At 38.2% G+C, this 22591-nt stretch overlaps 1 protein-coding gene across 1 annotated transcript; it reads right to left on the bottom strand.

Moving 5' to 3' along the window:
- LOC131230846 (uncharacterized) lies at nt 1-10970 on the bottom strand. Its single transcript, XM_058226857.1, has 6 exons — nt 10443-10970; nt 10130-10341; nt 1209-1386; nt 1037-1122; nt 829-920; nt 1-621 (listed from the first exon to the last, which is right to left on the bottom strand). Exons 1-6 carry the CDS (start codon nt 10734-10736, stop codon nt 380-382), a joined length of 1104 nt encoding a protein of 367 aa, XP_058082840.1. The 5' UTR covers nt 10737-10970; the 3' UTR covers nt 1-379.
- Between the last annotated feature and the right edge of the window lie 11621 nt (nt 10971-22591).

The following is a 22591-nucleotide window of genomic DNA, read 5'->3' as shown; positions in this document are numbered from 1 at the left end:
TAAACAAAGAGGCAGTACATACCTGCTATTGCTCTCACCCTTTACAAAAAAGATGACCGTAGCAGTCGCCATCCCATGAAACAAAGTTAAGGAGAAATAAAATGGGGGGCCTTGTGTCCCATCATCTTGAAAGCAGAATTCAAATCTCTTCCACAGCTTTTCTTCGTTTTGAGATGAAGAAACATTCCTTTCTTTGTAGAGGAAATGGACCTCTTGTATTAATATGTAAATCCAAATTTACATAAATTAAGAAGAGTGGGCATACCGGAGCAACTTAGGTGGGGGAGTTCTGTTGTGGGTTTTCTGTGCTTCTAAAGCAATATATACTTGTTCAAGATCAATGGCTCCACTTGGGCACCCCTTCATAACATCCGGCCCTTCAACCCCTGTATGTATTGTGTGAAACAAAGAACCGGAAATCGGGGTGATCCACCTGTAGGAGTTGAAGCCAGTTGTCCGCAACTTGCAACAGCGAACTTGCTCGTTGCCGTTCATAAACTCCATTTGGAGTCCAAATTGACCCTCTGAACTTGTACGAGGCAAGGCCAAAGACAGGTAATGACAGCTTTGCAGACATGTCCATTGTGCGCCCACGAATCTGCAGCTGGCAGCTACTTGTACCTGTCGGAAACAACATACGCAAATAAAAAATCTATTGTTGACCACTTTCAAAAAGATAAGATTAAAAATCCACAGTAGAGAATGGAGATTTCTCAAAATAAGAACAACGAATAAAAGATGCATGACCACGCATGGTTTTCCAGTTACACATTGATGAAAGAACATTCCCCGATTGATTGAAGAACCTAGTTAGAGAATAGGGCTTACCTCTACAAGGTGTTGATAGGGAGTGGAAGGTTAAAAAACAAGCATCCAAATCCCGCAGTGTCGGGCCTGTGGGTATCCGATATATTGGGTACCTACACCAAAATTCCATTATAGATGTTAGAAACAATGGGTAAATAATGTAGATGTAAGTATGCATCAAAAAAGTATCACCACTGCAAGATCATATTATAAAATAATAAAAGCATACCAAGCCACCGAAATCCAGCTCGAGGACAGTAGGTCACAGCTCTTGTATGTCTTCAGCTCGGGAAAGTGGCATGCGAGAAATGAAATCTGTAAGTTGGCAGAAAAAGAGCTTGTTAGCCCAGGAAAATGCATTTACAAGATTGAGACAATGCCACAAGCAAGAAAGTACTTGCCTTGTCAGATAAAGGCTCCCGACTGTATGGAGGATCCCGTTCGAGGTACTCAAATACAGGATGCCCTCGAGCAGCGCTAGAAATCTCACCATGATGTTTGGATCTATCAACTTCGAGATCACTCCCATCACTACTTGTGTCTCTACATGACTCACCGTCGCTTTCTTCACCTGGCCGCCTACCACAGCGCAAAAAAGCAAGAAATTATTGAACAGCTTAGCATTCTCCATCAAAATAAAATCAAATGAGTTCCACATTCACTCGACAAAATGAGAAAGTGATAAAAGCAAGACAGAATTTAACGGCTTAGCATTGTCCATCAAAATCAAACAGCTGATTTTTGCAATCGCTCAACATAAAATAAATAACAATCTTATATCTAGTGATGTCTAACCCTTGCATGCAAATCCAGATTTCACATGATGTTAATTTGGACGAGCGCAGGAATAAGCGAAGCAAGAAGCAATGTATTGGATGAGGACAGACACATCACTTCCATTTGGGAACATAATATCAAGGTTCGCTAATCCCACACACATGTATGACCACCTGCACCCCACACATGGCTCCACATGTGCCAAAGTAGGCCCACCTGATGATCCCTCCCTCCCTCCCCTTCATTGAACTGCATATATAAGCCAATAATCCTGCATACCCATCATTGTCTTACACTTGCAACTATTCCTCAACTGTCCTGAATTGCAAACTCTTTACCTTTACCCTACAAACCATATTCAACCATAGTTGGCGAAACGGCATATGTCTAAAAAATAGTACAGAAAATATTTGTGTTCAATTCAGTGTCAATCATTAAAAATAAGGTCAAAATTTCATTCAATACGTAATGCCCAATACATACCGGTATAGACCATGAACAGTATGGCTGCACCAGCCAGTACTGGCCCCAAACAGTCCGATACAGGGGCAATATGGGGCCATAGCAGTGGTGAACGATACCACACTCGATACACCGATTTAAGACCTTGTCTGTGAGTAGAAGAACTTCTAGAAGTGAGATTCTTCTAGCATATAGAGATGAGACTCCACTTTTATCATCTTGGGGTGATACCTCATGAAATCTCTTTCTTCTCTCACTTGCATTCTCTTCTTTCTTCTATTAACTGTTCCCTATAAATTCAGCACCTGTGTATGGGATAATTCAGAGCATTGAAGCCCTGAAAGGGATCATACAACCTGATGCTTGTGTTTGTCGACTAAATCAGTGTGAATAAAGGAACATCTCTGGACTGTTGAGAAATGCTTTGATAATCTGGCGGTCTATGATGGTTGATATGCAGGGACCATAAAATTGTAAGGGTGCGTACTGCATACAAGTAAACTCAAATTGAACCATCGAAATCTCGGGCCTCTATTTAGATGGATAATAAACCAAAAGTAACACGATTTGATTTTTTTTAACTGCCCAGTTGGTGGAAATGCAGCGGATGGTTGAAATGAAATATAGTCAACCATCCAAATGTACAATTTCTGAGTGCCCACATATCAACCATCACACTTGGCCAGAGTATTGAATAACTCCCTTATAAGTGTTTTAAGCTTGAAACAAAACTGTACTGTGATTTTCACATTGTCTCCATCATGTTTTCATGATGGAGATATATTCAAAATGACAGTTGATAGAAATGGTTGTGAAATTTCCATCTTGAGAACGAATCTGGGTTATTTTCCAAAGCCAATGTGTGAATAACATCCAACTCGCTGTCACCTTTTGCCAATACTACTCAGAAGATGTGTGGTGTGGGTCATTCCCATGAGACCATTGTTGTATTCATCTTAGATGACCACAGACACAATCAAAATGCGATCCATGATGCAGAGAACAATACTTGCTTATTCATGGGGTAGGAGAGGATTCATAACGAAGTCATTGACTGAGAGTCCTGGGTATCCATCAAGCCTCAAGAAGTACATATGAACTGAAGGAAGTGTCAACAAATGGATCTGCAGATGGGTCAAAAGTCAGTTGACCAGATTGATCAATTAACAGTCAGATTAGCAGTTATGAACACATTAACCAAGCCCCCACGATCTGAACAGACCAAAATCTGTGGATGAGATGGAGACTGTGACAATAAATTCAATCCATATCAGATGTAGAAAGCAATAGTGCAGTATGTATTGAAGTCCAATGAAGACTGGGTCCAGTTGATTCGATGGATAAGCCTTCATCATACTACCAAGATGAACATAAAATCAATCCTGTCACAACAGGAGAAAAATGCCACAATTTGAGAAAGATAATGAAGATACAATGAGGAATACAAAGGCATTGAGGCGCAAGAGGAAGTAGTGTGATTTGGAGGGGAATCCAACAGGGATGGCACCAAGTCAACAAGGGTTCTCCAATTTGAGAATGATGAAGATCCTACCAAGTAAAGTGATTGCATGGAAGCCTGTGAATAAGTGGCATGACTTGAATTCTTTCAACTTCAGGTCCAATTTCGATTTTTACTTTCTCACAGTCTTTTCTTCCAGCCTCAATAGCTTTGAACTTATATCATAATTGATCAAAGAAGCAAGACCAACAAGCTCTCCTACGTCTGTCCCTTCATGATCAGAGTCATCAGACTCATCACTTGCTTGTAAATACTTTCCCATCTCACTCCTCCAAGGAGTCAAAAAGCTTCTGCAGTTTAATCTACCGCTCTTGAAATACTGCTCCTGGGATTAACCAATTCCCCTCCCCTAGCATTTGTAGCCTTTTCTTTCGGCTTGTGAAGAAGCAATAACTTACCTCTTGCTCCAGCACCACAAATTTTACTGTTGCCACTCCCCTCTTTTGTCCACAATTCTCATGCATACTTTTTCAACCATGGAACTGACATGAAAGGCTGAATTTAGGAACAGAGAATCATGCAAAGGCAACTCCAAGAAGCAAAATGAAGCCCACAGATTTATGGAATGTTCCAGGTGTAAGCAGAAAATGGAATTATTTGTTCCGGGACTAGACTCTCGCAACAAGACAATAGTCGCCGCCTTTGTGGGCTCTGTGGTCTTCACAAAAGGAAATTGACCTCAGAATTGAACTCCCCCAAGGAGAAATGAGTCACCTCTATGGGCTCATCGACCTCCCAAGGTGCGCTTTCAGCAACTAGGATGACTCCCTTTCTTCTCCAACCTTTACTAGTTACTAGGGAAGAGACCCTGGACACAGGCATTCCATCCCCCAAACAAAAAATATTATTATTATTATTATTATTATTGTTATTAAAAATAAAATAAAATTCCTATGGTAACCCGACCCACCCATTTTCAACTCACATCATCAACCTAAGCCTGATCAATTCCATATTACCTCATTGCCATCGACTAAACCTAACTCAATCCAACATGAATCTCCATAATTGCTTAATGAAACTTGATCCAAAACCTTGGTATGATCCCCTCTGCGAAGAAACCAATACTCTTTAAGATTGGAGTCAGGTCAAGTTGAATATGCATATTTTGGCAGGGTCTGGCCGGTATATAACTCAACCCAACCCAAGTTAAAATCAGGTACAAAAATCCAACCCAATTCTAACCGAAACAAACCAACATGACCCAAGTTAACATCGGCTTTGGGCCAATTGGGCATGGGTTGAGACCAGCCCAAGTTACCACCCTAAGGTACCCCCACGCCTTGAGCCAAATGTGAGATGACCCTTACCAAAGAACCAACAGCTTCCTTCCAAACACTCAAGTCCTTTAAGGACCCTTCAGTATCCTTTAGCTTCCATTCTCAAAGCCTACCAACAATGAGATGGATCACAGGTTCAACTTCTTCACCCCCACTAAAATCACTATCTTCCACGTGTCATTCACCCATTGGTTGATATCCACAGTGGATGTCTAGTCGAATCCCCATTTTCTACCAGGCAAGCCTTCAACGGGCCTCTTTTCAGCTGCCATGGAATAATTAGTTACAATCCTAAATCCTGCCTTCACGACTCTCATCCAGGATTTCAACTTCCTAGACCATCCGATCCCCAAGGAGATATCCTCGTACTAGAGATGACCAGCATTCATAGTTAGGGCTTCTCATCCAAAGTGCGTTGGACTAGTCCTCTTCTGAGACTATCCAAACCCAAAGGAGATACCCTTGTACGAGGGATGACCAGCATTCATGATCATGGGGTTCCTTGAAACAGTACATGAATAGTCAACTTCCTAGACCATCTTGACCCCAAGCAGACATCCTTGCATGGTGTGCCGTAATGGCCATTATGTAAAGATAACGGTGGCAATTGTTACACATTATGGGGTCGTAATAGCCATAATGGCCGTCATGGGAAAAATGACTTGTAACACCCGCTATAGCGTCCATTACGAGGATTATAGAGGTTTTTCAGTTTCTTTTTTTTTCAAAAAAAGAAAAGAAAAGAAAGACTATAATGGTCGTTACAGCCTGTATCATAAAGGTAAGGATGGTGGCCGCTCAGTTTTTTTTTTTTCAAAAAAAAGAAAAGAAAAGAAAGACTATAACGATCGTTACAGCCTGTATCATAAAGGTAAGGATGGTGGCCGTTACGGCCACCATTATCGTTACGAAATACCTTGCATCCTTGTGATGGCAAGAGTGCATGGTCAATGGGGGCTTTCTCATTACAATAGAATAGGGACAACTGTTGATAAAACCTGGCTACACGTCAATCAAATCAGTTCTCAGTTGGACACCACAATCTTGTCGATTGAAGATCAGGTGCATCCAAAAGTCTCTTCAGAAAATGCAATCGTCCACGGTGAATGTATATGGACGACCCAAAAGCTCAAATCATAGATATAGAAAACATCACGGAACCAAATTGTCTTCATTGAGAATATGGATTAGACAAACGGTTTATATCCAGATAAAATCAAATTCTCATATTAGAATGTGGAGCCCATGGGATCAATTCAATAATCCACCGGATCAAATTAGACTGTCTTTTGGTCCACATGGTAACAATCAAGGTCCAAAATCACAGTATATATATTATTTTTACTGAAATACAGCAACCGTACGGAGAGTCCAGCCATACAGTTATGTAAACATAATAAAATAGTCCTAAACACATTTATGAACCTAGCTTGATCATTCTGCTATTTTATAAAAAATAAAAAAATATTTATTTCCTATTTTATAGGAATTTACAAAGCATATGGCCTTTCAAAGTCATATTATACAGCCTCAACACTCTTTAGTAGATAAAAAGTATTTGGAATCATTTTCTTATTTGCTCTTTTGATAGTTGTTTATAAATATGTCTCTGTGCCATATGCAACATTACGATATAATTTTTTTTACTCGAACAAAAGCTGCAGGGAATTTATTTTTTATGGTAGTATACTTTCGGTGTGGTGGGGGAGGGGGATTATATATCACAAATAAGATTTCCTATGTGATTCTCTTAGGGCCTGTTTGATTAGTCAAAATTACAGATAAGTAGATGTAATTAAGTTATGATTAGTTGATTACTTACTTGGGTAATTCCTGCCAGCCACCCCAAGTAAGGATGTTAACACTTACAGCGTTTGAAAGGGTTCGAATGCAAAAAAAGAGATCTCCAATACTGAGGGGAAAACAAGAGATCTCAATTCTATTCGAATGCAAAAAAATGTCATGTTGAGTACAAGAAACGGTATATGGTGCTCCCCAGGTGATTCAATTCTCTACCAGTTAAGCACGTTTGGATAGCAACATTTCCACTATACGCTTCTAGGGAGTGTAAAACAAGTGCAATCCAGAGCTGAAGTGCTCTTTACGATGGGCATATACCTACACATGTAATCAATCTCCAATACTGAAGGGTGGGCCTGGAGTCGGGCGCCGATCTTTGAGTTTTATCCACGTTGTTCAACCACTTGAAGATGATCTAATATATTTCTTTTTTATTCACCCAGGTCATATTTTGCAAATCAGTAGGTTTCAGCAGCGCTCAAACATTACGATTTTGCAACCAACGCAAGTAGAGCTGGCAGGGATGTACACTCTCCGATATTTCATACTGTGTAGCCCATCCGATATGAGGATTAATGATAGTCATCGGTCTCCTGCCCTACAAAGAGGTGATGTCGTAATGGGCCATCAATGTAAATGTGTTTATTAACCTTGACTAACCTTTGGACCAAAAGGAAAACCAAAAACCGAACACCAAAGAAGGCAACACAAATGCAAAAGATGAAGTTTTCTTGTCTCGATCGCAGGGTGCTGCAGCAATGTTGACCGACTCGGAAAATGGAGTCGTTACGATAGATGGACAAGGTTTAGGAAGTGGAAATGAGTAGTGTTGTCATTATCATACGATTCACAAAAAACGAATTGTACGATTCATATCGTATTGTATGACTGTACGATTAAATTTGAATCGTATGATTAAATATGAATCGTACGATTCGATAATGCACTCCCAAAACCGGCAACGTCCGGTCAATTTTTATTTTTATTTTCACAGAATTTTTTGGGGGATTTCTGTTTTAAAGTGTATTTAGGGCCCACCCTCATTAGAAAAACATATCTTTTGCAACTTTTGAGAAAATTTGGGGACTTTTGGAGCTTATGGGTCATAGAAAACTTAGAGAGAAAAAATCAAGATATCTTTTTCGTCATTCAACAAAATCGAGCACCGCTTGTTGCATTCGATTTCGACGTGGAAATAGGTAAGAATACAGGTAAAATATTCAGTTATTCCTTTCTATTTCATTTCTTTCATATATTGGTGAAAATATGAGTTTTTTGAAAAAGAAAAATAGAATATTTCGATTTTTTTTCCTTTTTTGCAGTTTTTTGCAATTCTTTTTTAGGGCTTTTGTATTTAAAAGTTATTTATGCCCCCACATACATTATAATATCACTTTTTTTCTTTCTTTGGAGAGAGAGTAGTGAGATTTGGAGTTTATGTGGGCCTAAATAGTTTTTTTTCAAGAGTTTATGGCATGTTCCATTATTCGTTTTAGCCTTGTCAAATTATACAAATTGAGATTTATAAGGTAAAATTGTAATGACTACGAATGCATTTACTTCTCCCATTATATATGCATTTGACCCTCGATTTATGTGCTCTAATACATGTTTAAACAAATAGTGAGAAATAATGATGATGGCTCGCTTTCATTACTTTACCATGAAATTTGAAAAAACAAACAGGCTTTTAATTACATTTACTTACGTATAATTTCGACTGATCAAACAAGCCTTAAGCTTATAACTACATCATTCAATCTTCCCCACTGACCTCTAACAACTTGATCCACTCTATCCCCAACTGGACAATGCCATTCTCGATGAAATTGACTGAAACCTTCTGCCAGCCAATCTTTCACCCACTCACAACATCAATTGCCTTATTCTTCATCACTATAAGCAAACAATGTCAACCTTCTCAGAACTCCAATCAATCAATCCGTGCAAGATCAACTTCAGCATTAGTTTCCCATACTCCTCGTAGACAGAAGCAGTGTTAGTTGACCTCCATCGGGAATCAAAGGTGGAGGCAAATAGAGTAGAGTTTTGCTCCACCCTTCCCCTTGTTTTTGTTGGTACCCCTTAGATGAGCAATTTCTCAATCCCTTCGATCATTGACCACCAAACCAAAACTTTTGAAAATATAGTTATCATCTACTCCTAGAAAGAAATACAGGGGAAGCAAGCAATGATTCGTCGTCATCATCTAAGCCTTATCCCAATTAATTGGGGTCAGCTACAAGAATCTTGTTCCGCCATTCCACTCTATCGAGGGTTCAGTTAGACCATAGGATATCAAGTCTTTTCCTACTATGATGTAATCATGGTTTTATATATCTCTTCTTTTTTTTTTTTGGAAACAATACCATGATTTTATATATCCGGGAGGCCTTGCCTGCATCCTTGCCATATTGGAGTACAATAGCTGGCAACTCAGCTTGATGTTGCATAACCATAGTACCAGGTGCAGCAGCGAATGACATTGAGAACCATTCTCATGTGCAATAGTAAAATAGCAATTTCTCATAACTAATGAGCAAGATTGAGTAAAAACATTAAGAGGGAATGTCCTGTGAAGGGAGATAACAAAAACATGAACACTTCAGTAATATGGCTTTTTTTTAGAGAGATTAAGTAATATGGATATTGATAATTAGACACTGGGAATACAAGAATCGAGATGACCCAAATTTAGCAGTGTGTAAAGGAAATCTACGAAGGAGTCAGCTCACCTTTTCCGTAGACAACATCAGTGTTATGACCTTTTCTTGCCAGTGAGATGAAATAGTGAAACTTGCTTGTTACCACACTACACGTTTCTAGATTAACACTATAAAAATCATATACAAGAATGCTTACTACCATAACAGCCATTCTAGATTATCACAACTAATGATAAAAACACCTTATATTCTTGGTTTTAGCATGATAACATCCAGGAGCTGTATTAACATAACAGGGATTTCATCAGCAAAAAACATTGAACCCAGAAGGACATTTAAACAACACAAATATCTTGTAAGCAAATTACTGCAATTTGACAGAAACCAAGATGATACTGCATACAAGAATACCAATAAAAAATAGTACATGCATGATTGCCTATCAAAGAAAATAATGGCACTGGATTGTCACAATTGCATTCAAAAACACTTTAATTTCCAGCCTCAACATCCAAAAGCCCACATCAAATGCACAATGCATTGGCAAACCAATCAAAACCCTGAAATGCCCTTCAAGGACAACAAAGACCTCATCATCAAACATTCTAACTTTAAAAGAAACCATGCAAGTACTCTGTATAAACAAAACTTCGCTTTGAGTAAAACAGTGATCTCACCCTCAGATGATAGAAATTCAGAAGAAATTGAAATTTTCAAACAATCCAACACCCAAATAACAGTGATAGCAGTGTCATCAGATGCTTGGCATTCAAAAGAAATTCAAAACAACCCATCAAAGAAATTCATCTGAACCTCACCTTGACCTCAACGAAGGCTTCGACGAGTCAACGTACAGCTGGATACCTGACAAGTACGGCACGTAGTACTGAACAACTGAGTCGCTCCCGTTCAGCACTAACGGCACTCCCGCCCCATATGCACTCCACTCTTTAAACGACTCCCAAAGATCCCCAAGGTTGTAATACGGATGGAACTCCCCATCGCAATTTCTCCATCCCCTCATACTTGTCTGCATCGCAATTTTCAAAGATTTTAAAGACCAATGTAAAAAAGTATTTTCCAGAGAAACCCTAGCAACTCATGGAAATGCCTAAAAACCCTAATTTTCACCTTGGAAAAATACTGGGCAGGAACAATCGGAGTCGTCGATTCAAGGAACCGATCCAGATTACCGGAAGGGGGCCTTGGCGGGGAGCAGACGCTGGGTTTCAACGAGAGATCATCAGACTCGGCGAGATTCTCCGCCTCACGGGATTCTGAGACCGCCGACGCCTTCGCCTTCGACTGCCGCTGCTGCTGCTGCTGTTGTTGCTGCTGCTGGAGCTGTCGACGGATTGCCGGGGGATTGTAGAAGCGATCACCATTGTGATTGCGAGAGAGGGGAAAAGATCCGGACCCTAGCATTTGGAGAGAATTCGAGAAAATGAAGAAATTTCAGGAAAAAGAAGAAGGGAGAGGACGAAAAAAACCCTAAATTTCTGTTATTTATACTGGTTTTTTTCTTTTTTTTTGAGGGTTTGAGATCGGAAGGACGGAATGGCAGTATTGTAAAATTTTGGGTGTAAGAAGGGCAAATCTGGAAATTGAAGCGACGAAGGAAGGACTGCGTTTTTCCTTTATCTGGTTTTCTCGGCTCTGGTTTTCTCGGCAAATCTGGAAATTGAAGCGACGAAGGAGGGAGAGACGAACAAAAGAGTCCAGAGCTGAAAAGGCAATGAAAATAAAAAAGAAAATATGGTTTTTTCGTCGCGCTGTATAATATGAGGAATTCATCGCCACATAACTAACACGTGGAAACTAATGCAGTGGATCCTAACCGTCCATCTACAGAGTAAAAGAAGAAAGTAAAAAGTGTCAGACGCGGATTGCCTGTGCAAGCCTTCGTAGGAACTTACAGGGACAAGAAGCTAAGTAGGGCCCACATAATGTTTGTGAGAAATCAACTCCGTCCATCCGTTTTGCCCGATCATGTCATGACATTAGGCCAGAAATGAGGCAGATAGAAAACTCAAGTGGGCCACGACAGGAAAAGGTAGCCAGGGAAATGCTTACCGTTGAAACCTCACTGTTTCCACCGTTAAGTTTATATGTCATCCATACCGTTCATAAGGCTATTCCTACTGCACGTCCTCATATGATCTGACAGAATGGGTGAACGGGGTGGATTTCTCATAAACATCGCGGTGGCCCCATCTAGCTTCCTGTCCGGGAAGTCCCCGCAGAAGGCCGTCGCAGGCAATCCGCGTTCCTTTTTATCTACGACTTCTTTGAATTGACGGTTCAGATGAATAGGAAGTCGGCATCAGAAACTGATGGTTCGAACTATCAGTTTGATGCATACGAATTAACCAGTGATTTCGACGGACCGGATACGATAGATAAACCTTCAAAGGCGTAAGTGACCGGTGATGATTTCCTGATTCGAATCCATCGCGACGGATCGAGATCTGCATAAGAAAGACTAAAATCCCGGTTGCCCACGTTGGATGGAAAAAATGCCCGAAATACCCCGGCAACGGATAAGCTACTCCCCCTGCCACCAGCCAATGGCTGGTGGTCGGTGCTCTGTGGGCCCCACCATGATGTATGTGTTTCATCAATTCCGTCCATCTATTTTTTTAGATCATTTTATAGTATTATACAAAAAATGAGATATATCCCAATCTCAAGTGGACCACATTATAGGAAACAGTGTTGAATGAATGTCAACTATTAAAAACTTTTTGGGGCCCATAAAAGTATTGGATCAAGCTGATATTTGTTTTTTCCATTCATCTGAGTCTTTATGACCTAATCAACATACTGGATGTCAAATAAAAAGTACAGTGGGCCTTAATAGGATTTAAATGATGGATATCCAATCACTATTGTTTTCCTGTAGTGTGGTCCACCTGAGATTTATATCCCTCTCATTTTTGGGATAAATTCCTAAAATCATCTTAAAAAATGGATGAAATAAATACATCATGGCGGGGCCCACAGATCATCGACCAGGGGAGTAGCCAATCCGTTCCCAGATTCCCCTGGTTGAATAAAATGACGTGAATGTCCATAGGTGTATCAGATGTCCTGCATTGCATCTTGACATTTTTTATTTTTTTAAGTCATTTAGACCGTTGATCTGATGATGTCCCTATGGATGAGCGATGCCCAAAAAAAAAACGTCTATATTGGAAGATCATCGCCCTCTGTTTCGGATCTTGTCAAGTATATTTTGAGCATCCTACATTAAACGTGGCCCCACAAGGTCAACGGTCATGATCATTATCAGATCCATTTTCCATTGTGCATTTAATGCTATTAAGGGGTCATATCTGTAACTTTGAAAGAAGGGGAAATATGGTGAGATTTGTTGCATTTATTTGGTATGAATTGAGTGATTGTAAGCATACAACGACGGATTATTTGCACCATCTAATTTGGGACATTTTTATCACCTTATTTGAAATTGCAGCTTGATGGATGGACGATGGGACAGGATCCAATGGACTAGATTTGATCCTCCCCACCCAACACCTAAGGCCCAGGTTGGCCCAAAATGGTCTACAACGAAGGCTAACCTAATGGCTCAAAAATTGATTAAATCCATATTTTTCACTTGGACGTTGGTGAGATTAGAGTCCTATTGTTTGTAAGCCTCAACTTGATCAGGCCATGAGATAGCTAAGGGCCTGTTTGGGAGCGTCGATTTGGAACCCTAGGATTAGAAAACTCCTGAATTTGCAATCCTCCCATTGTGTTTGGCACTTTGGAGTGTGAATCAACTTTAATCCAAAAGTATTTATCCATAATATATTTATAGGGGTTTGAATTTGATTACTAGATCAACTTTAATATCTCTAATTAGTGAGATATAATTTTTGACACAATGGTTGTGATAAGCCCACTGAAATATATGATTTGTCTGAAAATGATGAAATTCCAAGTCTCGAATGGGCCACAAGCACAAGATCATGCATGAGTGACTAATCAACGATTTTTCATTGTTGAGTTGTATGGACAATGTTTGGACGATGTTGGATAATGTTTGGATGGTGTTGATTTACATGGACAATGTTAAGACTGTGTTGGTCATCATTAGTGGGCCATGTGCCCAATAAAATGATAGTGTATAGTGACACACATGTTACACCTGCAACTATTGAAATGATTTAGGTGTAATCTAAGCTCTCACCGTGGATAAAAAAGACCCCCTCAAAGAGAGGATTGGAAACCACCTGGATTTGAAACCTTCAATTATTTTATATTGCCAAACAAGAGGGGATTTGAAACCCCCTCAAATCCCCTCCAATCCAGGGTACCAAACGACCCCCAAGCGGATCAGGCTATGAGAGAGCTAAGGGGATGTTTGGATGCCCCTAATATTTTTATTTGTAAATACATTGAACTTGAAAAGAATTTTAGGTATAATTGGTTTACATGCTATTTTGTTTGGCTTTGAAGTGGTAAAATTGTGTGTTTGGATAGCCTATAAAGTATTTACAATGAATAAAGCAGGTATCCATAACATATAGCCTGAGGGGTGAAGGTTCCAAAATTTACAAATCACATAAGGACTTCAATTTTTTATAGCCCTAAGAGAGCATTAAAGCATGCACACACTAAAAGGATTGGATGTCTTTTACTCATCATGGTAGGCCCCAAATGCAATTTAAAAGTTTTTAATCCCATACTTTTCTCATGTGGTCTATTTGATGATGCACAAATTGTTTTTTTAGGGCCATTAGATGCCTTTTAACTGTAAAGACTTTACCTGGAATTTGAAACATGGCTTTTTACTAGGTTTCAATTACAGCTAAAATTTATAATATATTCAGTGCTTGTAAAAGTCTTTATGAGCAAATACGTGCATGCAATTAAATTGCCTGTAATCCCTTTACAACTTAAGGACTTTATATGCATCCAAACGACCCATCTAGTTTCTAGCCCAATGCAAAAGCATTACAGGCCAGGTCATATCAAAGTGGTGCAAATGGGTCAAGCCCTGTGAGGCAGGCCCAATTGACAATAAACACTTGGGGTCTAAAATTTGACCCACTGAGTTTGGGTTAAGTTCTAAATACACCTTTCATTGTGAAAATAAATAAATAATTGTGATGCATGATACTGTTGATACAAGTAGTGTTTGAGTTTGGAATTTTATAAACACTTTGCTACCATTTCAAAGGGCTGAGAATTTGTATCCATGACATAAAAATCTATTTGTATTTTAGTTTACAATGTATATGGAATGTAAATGAATAATTACTATTTCTCACACTGATCCAAATAGAGGGATTTATAGTGTAATTAAGTATAGTGAATACATTAAAATTGGACCGGAATAACACCGGTAAAATTTTGGGGGCCCACCGTTATGCATGTGTTTGATCCACACCACCCATCTATTTTACATGCTCATTTTAGGGGCATGAGCTCAAAAATGAGGCAAGTCTAGAGCCCGAGTGGACCATACCATAGGAAACAAAAGGGAATTGAATGCCTAATATTGAAAGTTGAAACGAGCCTAGGGCCCACATGGATGTGTACCTGTCATCCAACATGTTCATAAGGTCACGCATACACGAGTAAAGGGTAAACACAAATATCACCTTGATCTAATAATCCTGTGGCCCCCGAGAAGAATTGAACGGTGGATATTCAATCCTTCTATTTTCCTATGGTGTAGTGTATTTGAGTTTTGAATTTGCCTCATGTTGATCCCATTCCCATAGGTAACACGGTTGGGTGGTGTGGATCAAACACATGCATAATAATGAACCCCATAAATTTAAGTGGAAAAATAGTCTTTCCTCCATTACAACATAATAGTATTCCAAAAGTGTAAGTAATAATTACCCATTTACAATGTATTATAATATAAATTGGAAAAAAAAAGAAGCCATAATGGACTGTATTTTTTCAATTACAAGCATAAATGAAGCTAAATAAATGATGATAAATTTTGAGGGGTGTCTCGATGAAAGGGAAGTACATTTATAATTACATCTACAAAATCATATCTAAATGCATGAAATCCCATAAGGATTGGGTACTTGTAAAATATGCGGGTTCCATCATGATATATGTGTGTTATCCATGTTACCCACCTGTTTTACCATCTCATTTTAAAGCATAAACCTATAAATGAGGTAGATCATAAGTTTAAGTGGACCAAACCATTGGACACAAGGGGATAATGATATCCGAAGTTTAAAATTGAAACCTTCCTAGGGCCCACATAAGGATGTCTTACTTGTTATTGAACTTATTCATAAGGTCGCACAAATATGTATGAAGGGAATACACAAATATCAACCTGAACCAAGACTTTTGTGGCTCCCAAGAAGCTTTCAACGCTGTGTTCAATTCCCATTGCTTTCTATGGTGCAGTCCACTTGAGCTTTGAATCTACCTCATTTTTTGATGAAGCCAGCAAAACGGATGGACAATATAGACAAGATATACAAATCATGGTGGGCCAAAAAAAATTTATACACCCAAATTGTACAAATGTATTCATAGAGTTTGAAGCTTTACAAAGTAGCTCCATGTTAATGTCATCATTGGGATTACTTATTGTTAAAATTTGTGGTTTTTAAAAAAATCAAAATATTAAAAAAATTTAGGATTTTCGCTTTGCCGCTAAAATGCTTTTTGGAAATTTCAAATGTAAAAGTGCGGTGTGTGCTTTTATTCCACGTCGAAAATGAAATGAAAAGAATTAGGGTTTATGTGGGGTGATGTATTATTCTTACTTGAAGCTTTGGAGAGTAAGACGCTTGGGTTGCATGTTCCAGTGCTATGGAATGTATGCACGCGCGCGCTCGGGCTAGGGCACGGGTACGGGGCAGTGTGGTTGTAGTGGCCCAAGTTGGCGCACTTTGCACTTCGCAAGTGTCGCAAGTGATCGCGTGAGCCTCGATGCGAGTAGTTTATGTAAGCCTAAGTGTGATGAGTTTGAAATGAGTCAAGGTTTTTATAGGCGACTCAGAACGATTGGATTATTAATCTAAAACGGTCAGCCATTTTTTAAAAATTGTTAGCAGCCTTAAAAGTTAGAACGGTCCGAAAACGGACGGGCTATGATGATCCAATGGTCAAATCCTTTGATCTGACAACCAGAAACGACTCAAATTAATGATCAACGGTCAGAAACATTTTTCAAATGTTTTAAACCATTGATGGTCACCCAACAATGGTCCACTCCCTGGTGCCTATATAAACTGGACCATTCCAGTCCAAATTTCAATAAACTCCAATAGATCTCTCCTCATCCGTCATATAACTTTTCTATCATAGAATACTGTAAACACATTCATTGTTTTAATATAAAGAAGAAGATCTGCTATGTTGAACTATTCCTAAGTGGACCCTTCGTTATTGCTGCACGCAGGATCCAGATAAGCTTGTCTTATACTGGAAGTAATTCACAACAATTGATAAGGGGTTGAATCATGCTTTAAGGACAGTGTAAATTTTATATGATTCAGCCTAGTGAAATGAAAACAATTAACTTTATTTTATTTTTTATTTTTCGGTATTTCCAACACGTATTTACCATCAATTACAATGGTAAATAAAAAATCAATCAGCTCATAAGAGTAATTCGGACTAAATTGTCCAAATAATGAATGCTAGCCTAAATGTATCATGAACGGAAAAAATACTCTTATTTGGTTATTAAATATCACATGGGTGCACATTTATTGGATGGTTGAAAATGGAATCCAATGCTCTTATTTTTTTTTTAAAAAAAAAACAAAATAAGTTACTAAATATTTGAGGTTAACATTGTTCGACCAATTTGATTTGCAAATTACAACTTACCTGTAATGGCTTATATAGTTTGTTTGATTTAATTTAAGTTAATACATACCTTATGAATCATTTCTAAGTGCCTAAGTATTAAGCATCGAGTGTAGTGAGAGTATCAAATAACTCTTCTTGAAATTTCTTAATGTTTAATTAGACATGCATTAGGTTTAGATAAATCTAATTAAACTAATTTTTTTATATCAACCAATCAATTGAAGATTTTTTTATTTTTTATTTATTAGCGGTCAATGTTGGAAGCCAAAGAAGCTATCGTTCTAATCATGGTGCACATGTGCCTCGTGAATGCCACATGAGCTGGAGTCACTAAACCATGGTGCACCAATAGCTCAAATCCTTGTTCATTTTGCTTGAAATAGGGCCATTGGTAGGGAAATGTCATGTTTGAAGGGTTTCTGTAGATAACACTTATATATATATATATTACATTTATAAATATTTCCTTATAGTTTTTTACATCTAGGAATACCCTTTAATTCCATGCTAGTGTTTTCGTTGGACACTATTGCATTTGACATATGGAATTATTAAATGTCTTCAATATAAAGACAACACTTTAAGTGTCCTCTACTTTCCCAGAAAGAACTCACTAAACTCAAAGTTAGTATTATCAATTGGTAGCTAAAGCAATTAAAACCACCGTTGACCAATTAATGAGACTAGAACCATCATTCAAGAAATATGTCACAAAAATTAAGCACCATTCAATTTCAATGACACGTAATATGCGAGGATTGTGTGCAATAAATAAAAATAAGATAATAAAGAAAAATCCAAAACCATACCACACTACCTTAGCCCACACACATAACTTATCATAAAAGTCACATTTTTATGAGAAAAATGTGAAAAATATCCCTCTAAGAGTCCATTGACAATTGGGTCTTGTTAGCTTATATAAAACATGAGTCATATGAGCTCAAAAAAGCAACTAAACCCATAATGATTTTGGCATCACTATTTTAACAATAGCTGATAGACTCCAACCCAAATTAATGGATTTATCTCGTCTTTTAGACCAATTAAGAAATAAGCTCTAGTTCTAGTCTTCACTTTTGGAAATAGTTAAAAAATGATTCTACACGAGTTGTGGTCAAGTTCATGTCGTGGACCCTGGTTAAAGTTGGGTCATGTATACCACTCAAGTTGAAGGCATTAAGTTGTAATAAACCAATGGCTCAACTCTCTACCCTTTATTACTTTAAATAGGGCCATTAGTAGGAAAATTCTATTTTTTAAATGGTTTTGATAAATAACACGTATAATGTTTTAAATTTATAAACATCTCCTTGCAATTTGTGATATTTATGAATATCCTCTAATTTCATGTTAATGGTTGTACCACTTTTATTGGATGTCATTGCATTTGACATGTGAGATGACTAAATGTCCTTGATAAAGATGAAAACTAAAGTATTCTCCACTTTCCCATAAAGAACCCACTAAACTCGAGGTTAGTATTGTCAATGGGTACTTGATGGATTCAACTTGAATTAATGGGTTCAGTCCAATCTTTTGGACCAATTAAGATATTGGGTTAGGTTTAGGTATCACCTTTTGGAACCGGTTAAAAATTGAGCCCAATTGGGTTTACGCCATGGACATTGGTTACATTCGGGTTAGGATGGGTCCTAGTTGGGCATGAGTCAAGTCGAGTTGTGGTCAAGTTCATGTCATGGACCCTGGTTAAAGTTGAGTCATGTATGTCACTCGAGTGAAGGAACTAAACTGTGATGAACCAATGGCTCAACTTCCCACCCTTTATTAAATAGGGCCATTAGTAGGGAAATTCTATTTTTTAAATGGTTTTGATAAATAACACCTACAATGTTTTAAATTTATAAATATCTCCTTGCAATTTGTGATATTTATGAATATTCTCTAATTTCATGCTAATGGTTGTACCATTTTCATTGGATGCCATTACATTTGACATGTGAGATGACTAAATGTCTTTGATAAAGATGAAAACTAAAGTATTCTCCACTTTCCCATAAAGAACCCACTAAACTCAAGGTTAGTATTGTCAATGGGTACTTGATGGACTCAACTTGAATTAATAGGTTCAGTCCAATCTTTTGGATCAATTAAGATATTGGGTTAGGTTTAGGTCTCACCTTTTGCAACTGGTTAAAAATTGAGCTTGGTTGGGTTTATGTCACGTACATCAATTGCAATCAGGTTAGCTTGGGTCTTAATTGGGCATGGGTCAAGTCGAGTTGTGGTCAAGTTTAGGTCGTGGACCCTGGTTAAAGTTGGGTCATGTATGCCACTCGAGTGAAGGAACTAAACTGGATGAACCAATGGCTCAACTCCCTGCCCTTTATTACTTTAAATAGGGCCAATAGTATGAAAATTCTAGTTTTTAAATGGTTTTGATAAATAACACGTATAATGTTTTAAATTTATAAATATCTCCTTGCAATTTGTGATATTTATGAATATCCTCTAATTTCATGCTAATGGTTGTACCATTTTCATTGGACGCTATTGCATTTGACATGTGAGATGACTAAATGTCCTTGATAAAGATGAAAACCAAAGTATTTTCCACTTTCCCATAAAGAACCCACTAAACTCACTAAACTCAAGGTTAGTATTATTAATGGGTACTCGACGGACTCAACTTGAATTAATGGGTTCGGTCCAATCTTTTTGACCAATTAAGATATCGGGTCGGGTTTAGTTCTCACCTTTTGGAACCAGTTAAAAATTGAGCCCAGTTGGGTTCATGTCACAGGCATCGATTACATTCAGGTTAGGTTGGGTCCTAGTTGGGCATGAATCAAGTCCAATTAATTTAATATAATAGTTATATGTATTTGAGATATATTAATGATTTCAATAACAAACATAGTTTTCTAAGCCACAAGCATGTAGTACACCCAATTATATACTTTGTGCGTGTCAAAGTGGTGGATATGTATACGATCTAATCCATCCATTGAGCAACCTGATACACACAAATGCTCTTATTTGTCCCAAACCCAACTCAAGCCCTAGATCCAAAGGCCAGATGATTACCAAATAGATATCCAAAACCCGATCGGATTCATTTGAGGTCTTTAAAAACTACACTTGGACCCAAATGACCTAAACCCAGCAAGACCCAAGAATAGTTAGCCCGGTACTATACAACCCAACCCGAACCCAATGATTCCCTATTCAAAGTCACCTAATTCCCAAAAGTGAAAGGGCTGAACACGTATCAAATGACTGTATATATTACACATGTTAAAGAACATAACCATTCAAAAGAAGGATTTGTGTAGGGAGGTATTTAGAAATGTCAAAAGCCATAGGTGTATTTACAAAAAAGAGACTTTTAATAATATCCTCTTATATTTCTAAAATTACTCACACCTCCCTATAAGATATAAAATTCCTATTATTACTTTACAATCTTTAATATTACTTTTACCTATGTAACCTTTTCACCAACAATGCACTTTTTAATTCCTAAAGTAACTTTAGCTGGGAAAGTGTTACCTTAATGGGTGTTACCTTACTATGGGACCCACCTTGATGATGTGTTGTATATCCATGCCATCCATACATTTTTCCGGATCATTTTAGTACGTGACCCAAAAAATTAAGCAGATCCAAATATAAGGTAGACCACACAAGAAGGAAAAGTGTTGATTAAATGACCACCATCAAAAACTTCTCAGGGCCCATCGTAAGCAGATTTGTAATGTTTATTTGCCATCCAACCCGTTGACAAGGTCAACCACACATGGGATGAAGGGAAATACAAAAATTAGATTCATCCAAAACTTGTGTGGCCTACAAAAAGATTTTAATGGTCATTCACCACTTTTTTCAGTGGTGTGGTCCACATGACATTAAGATCTAATTAATTTTTTGGTTAATATACTAAAATGAGCTGAAAAAATGGATGGTTGGAGTGGATATACAAAAAAATCATAAAGGTGGACCCCGCATGGTAAGGTTAACACACACTAAGGTATTACCCGGATAACACCTTATCCACTCTCCCTTTATCGCTCTTACTTCATCAATAATCAACTAATGAGAGGGACGTTTCATCTCCCTCCACTCCAAGAAATCAAAAGGGTTCTTTTCTTCTCTTTGGCTCTCTATGTAGGAAGAGATTCCTGTACTGCCTATGTGGCACAACTAGACACCATCCAAGCCGTCCATCTATTAGAATATATTGTCCAAATATCATGGTTAAAAAATCAGGGGGTGACCTTATTTTTTTAACTGTCCATTCTCTTTATACATGTGTCTCAAAAATGAATAAATTAGCCTATGGTTTTTTAATTAATCTATGATTAGACCAACACGACTTTTTAGACAGAAAGTATATTATCTTCATGTTTACCTTTTGATTATTCACCCCTAGTAATTATCATTGACACCTTGGCAAAGTTCAAGTGCATCATCCATCATCTTCCGTTGGAGTATCGAGAGAGATGTGATTGTGGCAACGAGGGACATGGATTGGGTACCACCCTGCCTGGACAGGGCCTTTGAGGGGCTATCATAATTTACTGGTTTTATCCACACCGTCTATCCATTTTTCCATGTCATTTTAGTGTATAAACCCAAAAATGAGGTCGTTCCAGGACTCAAGTGCACCACACCATAGGAAGAAATGGTTATAATGACATCCCTCATTGAAACCTTCATAGGGCCTACTGTGACGGTTAATTGCCATCAGACCTGTTCATGAGGTCATATAGACCTGGATGAAGTGAAAACAAAAATACCATCTTGATCCAAAATTTTTGTGGCCCCCACAAAGTTTTCATCAGTGAATGTTTAATTCCCACTGTGTGGTCAAATTGAGCCTTTGAACTGCTTCATTTTTTGGTCACATAACTAAAATGATATGGAAAAATGGATGGACGGTGTGGATAAAACTCATAAATCACGGTGGCCCATTAAATCCGAGGGGGGTACACCCAATCCCATCTGGCAATGAGATGTATGCTTCTAAAGATTGGAAACCACTGCAACACCTGTCATAGGAAGCTCATGCAACGCTCTAGATATATGTTGGCCCACTGTGATTCTTGCGTAAAATCTACTCCAATCCATTGAGACACATCATTTCACCGTACAACGTAAAAATCGGATCGTTGCAAAATGCAGGTGGGCCACACCATGGGAAGATTTGGAGAAATCTTAATTATTACGGTGATGAGGCGATTAAAGGGTTAGATCCTTGTGAAGGTTTATATGGTGGGGATCCTATCCCTATTGTTGGGCGTCTTTTCTCTATTATTGCGTATGATGTGGCCCATGTGAGTGTTGCATTGGTCTAATCCTGGGCATTTTGGTCATTGTCGCGGATTGCATACGAACATTGACGTTAACAACTAGGTACAAGACATTAATTGTTTTGCGGGCCTTACCCTCATGTATGTGTTTTATCTACGTCGTTTATCAATTTTGCAAGCTAATTTTAAGACATG

This window comes from Magnolia sinica, chromosome 17 (genome assembly GCF_029962835.1).
Source record: "Magnolia sinica isolate HGM2019 chromosome 17, MsV1, whole genome shotgun sequence".
Classification (NCBI taxonomy): domain Eukaryota; kingdom Viridiplantae; phylum Streptophyta; class Magnoliopsida; order Magnoliales; family Magnoliaceae; genus Magnolia; species Magnolia sinica.
The sequence above is the reverse complement of the archived record's forward strand: the minus strand, read 5'-3'. Positions and strand labels throughout refer to the sequence as shown.

Bases quoted from the DNA above. Each gene is read 5' to 3' on its own strand.
- LOC131230846 (XM_058226857.1), bottom strand. From the start codon at position 10,736: ATGCTAGGGTCCGGATCTTTTCCCCTCTCTCGCAATCACAATGGTGAT. The intron at 1,123-1,208 runs GCAAGTACTTTC...GCCAACTTACAG, and splicing joins GGGAGCCTTTATCTGACAAG to ATTTCATTTCTCGCATGCCA. The intron at 622-828 runs GTAAGCCCTATT...TGTTTCCGACAG, and splicing joins CCTATCAACACCTTGTAGAG to GTACAAGTAGCTGCCAGCTG.